This window comes from Gigantopelta aegis, chromosome 3 (genome assembly GCF_016097555.1).
Source record: "Gigantopelta aegis isolate Gae_Host chromosome 3, Gae_host_genome, whole genome shotgun sequence".
Taxonomy (NCBI): domain Eukaryota; kingdom Metazoa; phylum Mollusca; class Gastropoda; order Neomphalida; family Peltospiridae; genus Gigantopelta; species Gigantopelta aegis.
In genome coordinates, this window is record NC_054701.1 from 17677916 (window position 1) to 17688390 (window position 10475).

The 10475-nt window shown below is 33.9% G+C and overlaps 1 protein-coding gene across 1 annotated transcript in view; it reads right to left on the bottom strand.

The window, feature by feature from the left end:
• Positions 1–9582, bottom strand: part of LOC121367622 (protein Wnt-16-like) — a 50197-nt gene extending 40615 nt beyond the window's left edge. The window contains exons 1-2 of the mRNA XM_041491909.1: positions 9375–9582; positions 6828–7060 (exon numbers count right to left, since the gene is read on the bottom strand). Of these exons, the coding sequence (XP_041347843.1) occupies positions 6828–7060; positions 9375–9466 (325 nt within the window). The 5' untranslated portion in view covers positions 9467–9582. The remainder of the gene's footprint in view (positions 1–6827; positions 7061–9374) is intronic.
• Between the last annotated feature and the right edge of the window lie 893 nt (positions 9583–10475).

The window sequence follows — 10475 nt, forward strand, 5'->3', positions numbered from 1 at the left end:
CCCCCAATCCGTCGGTAAACAAGACAAAAAGAAAACTACACTGTGCTATTTCACGCGTTACGCTTCACAACATTATGCAGTCCCTTTGCAACACAGACTACTAGTACCTTGACATCATTCGAGATTTGTTAATGATTTAATTATATTTTCTAGTCATTTGAATTTTTTTTTAAATAAAGTCTTATATTTTTATCGATTTGTTTTTCGTTTTTAATTTTAAAAAATTACATGTTTAAACACCTTCGAAAAGAGAAAACGAGTTTTAGTTTACGCAATCACTTCCTTTTGTAAGATGAGTGAATAAGATGATGTAATACAGTCACTCTTATACAGTCTGTACTTGAAACTAACTTTGTTTGAAACGAAACATTCATATTAAAAATATCACAATTTCAGCATTATGCTTTAAAATATCGCTTCATAGATAGCTTAGAGGCTTTAAAAAAAATATACATGAAGGGAAAACTAAATGTTAGTATCCGTCTCCCATGTTATCTATAATGTAATCACGCATTGCTCGGTGGCCTAGCGTATCTTAGCAGAGCGCATCACTGAAACGGAAAACGATATAAACAACGTACGATTACAATACTGCCACTATATTACCACAATACAAATACCACGCGCCCACCTTAATACTGTCATAAATATTATTATCGCAACATGCTATCACTATACTACCACACTGTTATCCAATCACAATGCTACCTAAATGCAGTCACATACACGAATGCTTAATAGTAATTCGTTTCGTAGTACATTATAAATGCACGAATGTTTAATAAATTAGATAATGACAGTGTTCTCGCTGGTTGAAAATTAAAGGAGGGCGACTGCACGATACCCCAAATCACACTTCAAAAAGTTTTGTTTTTTTTAAATTAAAAATAATAAAGGAAAAAGGAAAGCTTGGTTAATGTATATCGTTGTGTGTTGGTAGACTTTGTGGAAAGACTTACACCCTTATTTTGCCGCTTAGTACCTGATACAAAAACGTTAGTACGATGTACACGCTGACTCATCTTTTATGCATTATAATATGCACGAATGTGTAATATATTTCATAATATATAAACAAACACTAGTTCATTATAAATAGACTAATGCATAATACGTTTCATAGTGCAATATAAACACACGAATTTTCAATAAATTAGATACCGGTAGCACATTATAAATAAAGGAATGTTTAATACGTTTCATAGTACATTATAAATACACGAAGATTTAATATGTTTCATAGTAAATTATACAAATATGAATATTTAATACGTTTTATAGATACTCGTAGTTCATCATAAATGCACGAATGTTTAATAAATGTGATAGTACATTGTAAATAAATGAATTATTAATACGTTCAAACTACATTATAAATATATGAATGTTTAAGTTCAATTGTACACGTATTATAAATGCACAAATGATTAATATGTTTGATAGTGCATGTGTTGTAAATGCACTAAAGTTTAATAATTTAATATTACATATATAATAAATACACGAATGTTTAACTGTTTGATACGTTTAACAGTACAGGTAAATAGAAGATTATTTAGTACGTTTAACAATACATATATTATAAATAAATGTATTATATATACCTGTACGTTTACCATCATTGCATAGGTACGAATGTTAAGTTAAAAATAGGTGAAATTTTATCTTTTATTTTATATTTTTAGAATGCGGGAAATGCCACACTTTGAGGATGAAAAAAACCAGAAAATAATTTATTTAATTTTTGCCTGATTTTACCTCAATTCAAATTTCGTGTTCCTGCTATACACGGGCGTAGGAAGGTGCCAAAAAGTGAGGCGGGGGCACACACACGTTTGTGTGTGTGTGTGTATATATATATATATATATATATATATATATATATATATATATATATATATATATATATATATATATATATAAACAATCGCTGCTGCTACAAAGTGTGGGGGAGTGTATATGCCTCCCTTGCCCCCCCCCCCCACCGCTTCCTATGCCAGTGCTGTATTATGTTATATGTTAGTACGATGTTTTTCATGTTATTATCATATTAAATATAAAATTAATTCGATACCAATTCCACCTCTTATGGCAGTTCCAAAATCTATCACATGAGAAGGGGTAATTGTTATTGTCGTGCCTTACTCTGGCACAAACAAGTTATTCATGCCTTGCTCGTGCCCTAGTGACGTCAATAGTTAAACAAAGATATTGTGTTGTTGGCGAGTATATAAAATATACAATGAGACCTCGCGGAGCTATCACTATTGCTCCTCGTAACTCTCCTGAGACTAGTTCAAGAACAGTAATATTTAGCTTCCCTTAGCATGTGAGTTTCTGTGGTATCAAGATGGTAAAGTATTAATATAAGTTAGGGGAACAATTCATCACTCCAATGAATTTTGCCCAGGTCAAGGTCTGTATAATGATTATTATACAACGGCTACAGTATTATTAGTATTATTATCATCAACTTCCTCATCCCTGGCTGTTAGACCTAATGAATGGACACACGACCACAAGCTTGTCATGTCGACCATAAATTTTCTTTTTCAAAATAAACTATCCAAATTTAGAGAACTAACCATTTCGCTTCAATCAGTGACGTGACTAAATCTTCATCACAATTTCTTTTCAACTTCTCCACTTCATTAGTGCAGGAGTAAGGCATGAAGCACCTTTATACCAGGGTAAGGCACAAGTAAGGCATGAAAGATGGTTATGCCCATGGACGTGCGGAAACCTTCAGCATATTTTAAAAAAAACCGTCAAATAGAATTCACTTTCAATTATTTCACTTAACTAGGGCATGAGTAAGACATGAAACACTCTTATGCACGGAAAAAGTACGAATAAGGCATATCAAACGGTTATGCCCGGGGTGGACGTGCCTAAACCTTGACTGGGGCACGATTAAGGCAAGACACACTTTAGTTCTCAGAAGCGCGGGAATCCGATTGCCTGGGAAAATAGTTATAATTTGAACTCTCTAGATACAGAACATACGACACTGGTGAAGTCAGGAAAACGTGAAAAACTTGGCTCTTGTTTTGATTTGAATAGAATCGCTGATCGGCGACTTTCGCGGCCCCTCGTTAATGTTCTATGGCGATTTATCGTTGTGAGAACAGCCGAGAGAAAGAATGAGGAGAAAGAATGTATTGGGCGGGAAGGCGCCACGGAGGTTTCCTTCAAGAAAAGCATGGACTCTTTATGAAACGATTACATGTTCAAACTTTATAGTGCAGACACGTTTTATAGGGCTAAACGGACAAAGGTGATGTGAGTGTTTCTTTTGTTGGCTGCTAAATCTTGTATGATTACGGGCAGGTGGCTAGATCCGCCGATGGAGAGTCGTATAAGCTGACAGAATTTTGTCAGCAGCGACCTACCCGAGTACTGAATACAAACAAGTCAGGTATGATGTGTATTCCACCTCACACCTACCATAGACATTCCAAGTGTCCTGACCATGTTTCGAATAAAATACTAGAATTAAGACTTTCCGTGTGGCCAACCGATAGCACCATTATTCAGTGCAGATTATACAAGATCATACACTATAAAACAACGTACCCTATCAGATGTAACATGTAATCGTATATTTTATGGGAAAGATATGATTGAAAGTCAATCCCTGAAGATATATCTAATATACTTTTGGAAGAATCTTTGTAGATAATAGTAGTAGACAATGATAAAAAAACGGGTTGTAGAGTTTAAACGGGGGTAGGTAGGACTAGCACTGAAGATGATTTGTGGCCGGGTAACCGTCTAAAACAGCATCAAATGATGGAAATGTCCATCAGGATGAAGACACAGTACATTCCAATAGACGACTTCAAGCACATTAGAAATGCAACGATATTCATGTGGGTACAGATAATTTCATTATCGCAATCGCATGAATAAAGTTCCTTTGCGATTGGCAAGACTGGACAATTCAAATTCTGTGTTCATGCAATTTTTGGACTATTCATAAGACATATCATTACTCAAGATGAAACGTATGCCCCCCCCCCCCCCCCATAAAAAACAACAACACCCTAATCTCTCCCAAAAAACCCAACAACAAACAAACAAACAAAGCATAAAATTGAAGCACTGTAATTCACCACTCCAGAGAAACTCAACTGGAGTGTTTGTGGCTTAATTTTTCTGGGAATCTAAATTAATTTTGATGATCATTTACTTCAGAACTGGGATTAATGGTTAGTTATGAGAGAGAGAGAGAGAGAGAGAGAGAGAGAGAGAGAGAGAGAGAGAGAGAGAGAGAGAGAGAGAGAGAGAGAGAGAGAGAGAGAGAGAGAGAGAGAGAGAGAGAGAGAGAGAGAGCGAGAGAGAGAGAGAGATGGCGAAAAGGAAACGACAGAGGACAGGGGTTATGGTATCGTGCAGACATCGTAAACATCAGTTGGGTTACTGAGAACGCAGACAGTTCATACACCTTACTCTTTAAAGTGCTGCTTTCTAAATGTTGCCAATTTGGAAAAAGGAGACTTCAAAGTCAACAGACAGCTCGTTGTAAAGAACACAGCCCACGAGTAAGAACTCAAGATTAAAACTCATCTTTTAAAACTCAATCTGTCGTTTCGTTTGTTTAAATATTTGTCTTTTTCCTTCTTCACCGACATAACTTTCAGCCTAATTTTACTTCATTACTTATTTTCTTGCTTACTTACTGATTTATTTACTTGTTTCTATGCTTGCTTTCTTGTGAGTGAATAAGTGGTGTTTTTAAACACAGATACAAAAGCATATTTTTTTGACATTACAAACATAATTATATGGATGACGATGAGATGAATAGTGAATCCGCAGTATTTCCATTTCGGTATGGGACTACTTGACAGGGCTGTGCTCCACGCTTGCTGTCAGTTGAGCTATCTCGGTATCACCCGAGCCCGGGATACACGGAACCTACAATGTCTGCCTGGTAAATATCCCACATATGGGTTCATACATTCGATTGATCTAGGATCGATCCCCGACGGAGAACTCATTGAGCTATTTCTCGTTCCAACCAGTGTTCCATAGCTGGTATAACAAAGACCCTAGTATGTACTACTATGTCTGTAGCATAGTGCATATGAAAAATCCCTTGCTGTTAATAAAAAAGAGTAGCCCATGAAGGGGCGGCATCGGGTTTCCTCTCTGAAATTTGCCGAAGTTTATAAAAGTAGGCAGTAAATTCATCTCCGCCTCGTGATATGTTTATTTGCTTCAAATAGATATTTTAATAACAATCAAAAAAGTTATTAAATCTGCATAATAATAATAAGGAAGTAAAATTAGAGTTACTTACAAGTAAGAAAGCAAAGAAATAAGTAAATAAATCAGTAAGTAAGAAAATAAGTAAGGAAGTAAATTGGACTGAAACTTATGTCGGTGAAGAAGAAAAAAGACAATGGTATCTCATGCAATTAGACCAATAAAAATAATTTTGGCGTATATACTCAGCGAAACCCCCTGCCTCCTGTATACTCGTATGTATCCCCCCCCCCCCACCCCACCCCCGGGCGTACGTACATTATGGATGGCCTATAAGTTTCCATTGATAGTGCACACATGAAAGAAGTTCGTTATTTGTCAGAAAGACTGCAGATATAATGAAGTTGAAAATTTAGTTTTTACTAACACTGCATTATAAAAAAATATTTCACAAATTTTAAAGTAATTATTGTGTACAGGCGCACAGATGAATGAGTACAAGTTAAACGTACCTGTTTCAGTTTTAGTTTTTTTTTTGTATTTTTTTTCTTTGCATGCCTGAGTTTGTAGACCGACAAATTCCTAACTAAATTATCACATAAACCACTCCAGCGGTCTGGCGTTCTCTTCATTCACTGAACACGGCCCACAAACCAAGGTGCAGACGGCGAAGTTATGTGTTCCTTGCACTTCGCGTTTCATTAATTGTTGTTATGACATGTTCATACTGATCGAGACTACAGTCTTTTTCTCAATCAAAACCAAGTTTTCCTCGCAAACGATCACCGGAGAAAATATATGTCTTATAACATGTGTTACAGCAGAAATACCCAGTATATTTTATTACCGTTTTATATTGATAACTAATAGTTAAACATTTAGCACAGTGATTAATTAGTTGCATTTTGTGTTCTGTTAAAAATATTTTAAAATTTGTTTACATAATTTATTTAATGCATTTATTTGTTCATTCATTTGTGTTATTCTATTTCGGGTTTTTTTATTTCTTAAGAATTTCAAATATTTATGGAATGAAAATATTCTTTATTATAAAATACAACTTATTATTTTGTTTCTTAAAATATACTTTATGTGTTATTCCGTTCCTTGGACAAATAGAAAGGGGGTTGCTAAAGATAATAGTAGAATAAAATCAATTATTACTACTGTTCTCTTTAGATTATTTAATTTGTTTTAAATTATTCCGTTTATTTTGTGTCCATTAAAATTATCATATACATATATATATATATATATATGTCACTTTTGTTTCTCAGTAGAAAATAATATTGTCGTACAAAAAAAGAAGAAAAACATTTTGTACTGATGTATGACAATCATAGATGCATTCGTTTTTACTTTTTATTACTATGTATGAATATATTTATTGAATAAAACTAATAAATAAATAAATATGTAAATAAATAAAAATAATAAATAACATAACATAACATAACATAAAATAAAACTATTTTAAAGCAATTAAAATTATCAAATATATAGCATCTTTAAAAGATATCAAACATACTGCACTTCGAATACAAATAAAGCTACGGTTTCTGAAAGAAAGGGCCATAAAACCTGAATGTGATTACAATTGTAAAAGAACAACTTACCCCTTTTTAAAACAGGTCCAAACACAGTGTGGTTAGAATCCGTGGTACAGTTCCAACGTTCGTATTTAAACTGGGCCTGGCATTCGATGATCCCTCGGCGGGCCCCTTCACTGACGCACAACAGCGACTCCGGGTTATTTTTACACACCTCCAGTTGCTGAATGACCAGCCCCGGTACCTCGTTACAGGTGTTGTCATGCAGGGCCCCAGCCAACGAGGCCACGCCCAGGTACCTTAAGGGTCAAACATTGACAAAGTTTATTTAATAAGTATACAGTTATAATCCAGTTATTTCAACAACAAAAAACTACAATAATAAATAAATAAATAAAAACAATAAAAAACCAAGGAAGAAATAACAACAAAAACAAACATCCAACAAAAAAGCAAAACGAAACAAATGTTTGAACAAAATAATAAAAATAAAAATAATAAAGAGTTACTTTTTAAATATAAGTAAACATGTCACACTAACAATGATTAAATGAATGTATGTATGTGTAGAATATATATATCTATCTATCTATCTATCTATCTATCTATCTATCTATCTATCTATCTATCTATCTATATATATATATATTATAAACAACATCAATACAACAAAAATTATGTTTAACAATTCACTACCGATTTCGTTTTCTCTCGTTTTCTTTTCTTTTTTTCTTTTAACTTTAATCTCCTGCCGATATTTTGTTTTCCCCATTTGAGCATTATCAAAAGGAGACATAAAAAGTATATTACAATTTTGTATTGAATTCTGTTGTAAAACTGCTATAAATATGCAACTCAAGAAGCTTAAAAAACAACAGTGAAAAATAACATTCAGATATAACAGTACAGTTATGAATAATATAATGTCATGGAATATGACACCTTTTCATAAAACCATTTGAAAATATAACGTAAATGATGTACTTAATAATAATAAAATGTGTTTGGGCACAGCCACAAATTGATAATCACATTATGAACATGTCACGTGGTTAAAAATACAAAACTGAATTTAAAAATTACACAAAACAAACAGCAAAATATAATCTAATAATAAATTCTACATTACAAACGTAAAAAAGAAACTGAACAAACTTTAAAACTTGTACACACCCAAAGAGGAGCATGGGTCGAAGAACAACACTAATATAGACGAAAACTGTGAACTACCATCCTCTTTTACAAGCTTTCGGTAACAATGTGGCCTTTTTAAAGAAGCGACGTCTGCCTAAAGCCCCATAATCCGGTAGCATACTAAACGAGAGAAGCGGTTAAATACCTAACCGACATGGCCAACAACGACGTCTTTCTCTCTTGTTTTGTTTGTATGATATGTTTTCTCTTTTCATATTGAAAATCTCTTCTTGTTGACACGGGTGACACAAGAACAGTGATGTAAGACTGGTACAAAACGCAAAGAATTCAAATCGTCTACTGTTTTCTATTATTGGTGTTTCTCGTACTCTAAATTAGCAACGCTATAAAATTGGGTTAGGCCTGTACCAGGAGAGGTGGGAGGCAATTGTTTTGTATACCATCCCACCTAAATATTTAAATAAAATTAAACCAAGTATACTGCTCATGGACAGAAAAAGAAACGCAAATATTTATTCAGTTTTCTTTAATTTATTTAAAATGATTCAATATGATTCCCATTAGTTTTGTGTCCATTCAAATTATCAATGTCTTGTGAACATTTTAGACCCATTCGACAAATGAATTTTATCATAAAATATATAAATACAGCAGACCCATCAGGCATACAGTCAATATTGTGGTACCTCTCTGCTTCCCGTTTGATAATTCTGGACCATCTTACCATCATTTGCCATTTACATCCAAAACTATAAAAAGGTTGCACAAGAAAGTAAACACACAACTTATATTCAACTTGCAAATATAATTTGCGCCAACTCGAAATTTGGAACACTACATATATATATGTTTTTAAAGGTACGCTAGAAATTGAATTATCCACTTACAACCAACTTATAATAATTATTATGTTACTTTCACTCGAAATTTGGAACAATATATATATATATATATATAATAATAAAAAGTTACACTAAATTTTGAAAACCCCAATTACAACCAACATGCAATGTATAGTTTCCAAAAGTTATATAGAAATTGAACTCGCCACTTGCATTCAACTCGCAGATAGGTTTTTTTCTTTTACTCAAAATTAGTAATACTATATATTAAAAAAGTGACTTACTAGAACACTGGAAAGTTAACTCGCAACTTGCAGATAATTTTATTTTTCTCTTACTCAAAACTAACAATACTATATATTGAGAAGAAAAAAAACCTCCACAAAAATTACATCCAACTTACAGATAGTTTTTTTTTCTTTCCCTCAAAATTAGAAATATTATTATTTTATTTATTTTTAAAAGAGTTACTAGTACACTAAAAAATTAACACGCCATTTACATTCAACTTGCAGATAGGTTGTTTTTTCTCTTGCTCGAAATAAGCAAAAATATATATTTTTAAAAAGAAGAAAAATAGTTACTAGTACAACTAGAAATTGAACTGGCCACTTACATCCAGCTTGCAAATACTCGACATTCGGCGAGAAGAGCCACTAAAAGAATGAGTTTAATCCAGTGTCGAGCAGCGATAAGCCCACATTCCATGTCTAACGAGAAGCGCACATCTCTCCCTATTTGCCGTGATAATCCCACATGAAGAAGCCCGGCATTTGTTCCGAGAGCCAACGACGGAAATTCAACGATCGAGGCGCCGCAACGAAGATAACATCCAACGCTTGTTAGGGCCTCCCTTCATTCGCTTCTCTTTTATCATACCGTCTTATCTCCGATTGGTCCATCAAACGCCGTTGGGTATCTAAGTCAACAGCATTGGTTGATTTCGCGACACGTGATAATGTTTGATCCATTTGTCCCACGTGTTGAATGTAAGGTAAAGAAATTGCAGGTAATTGACGGCATTAAACCGAGCCGAGCATTGAAAAACGTCTTCTGTGATAGATACTTTTTACACACTCTATTACATTGGTACAAAACATCGACGCATTCCAGCTCCGAAACGTCGCCTGCTTGATTTACCAATTGAATTTAATAACCGTAATTAAGACTAATTTAGATTTTAGGAGCAATAAAAAGCAATATGAACAACAAAAGTGGCTTAGCTTGACACAGTTTTAAGGATGTCATCAGCGAGTTTGAATTCACTGACGGACAAGTGAAGCTGCAACGATCACGTCTCGGTACATTTTATTGGAGTAATTTCAAACGTGCTTCCTCCATAAGCCGTATTCAAATCCTACGAAGAAAAGGAATGTTTGTTTTACGACGCCCCAGCACATTGTCTAATCAATTGGATATCAGGTACATAATTATAGTAATTGCGACAAATGATCATGATAATGAGAAGATAAATTTGCTGCTTCCGTGTAGCTACATTTGGAGTAAATGATCATTTGTAAAAAAAGAAGAAGTTTTTTTAACGACACCACTAGAGTACATTGATTGATTAATAATCAGCTATTATTAGATGTCAAACATTTTGTAATTCTGACATATAGTCTTAGAGGAAACTCGCTACATTTTTACTTGTACTTTTCCACAGGTAGGAGAGCACATACCATGGCCTTCGATATGAGGTAAGCTAGTGCAACCTCAC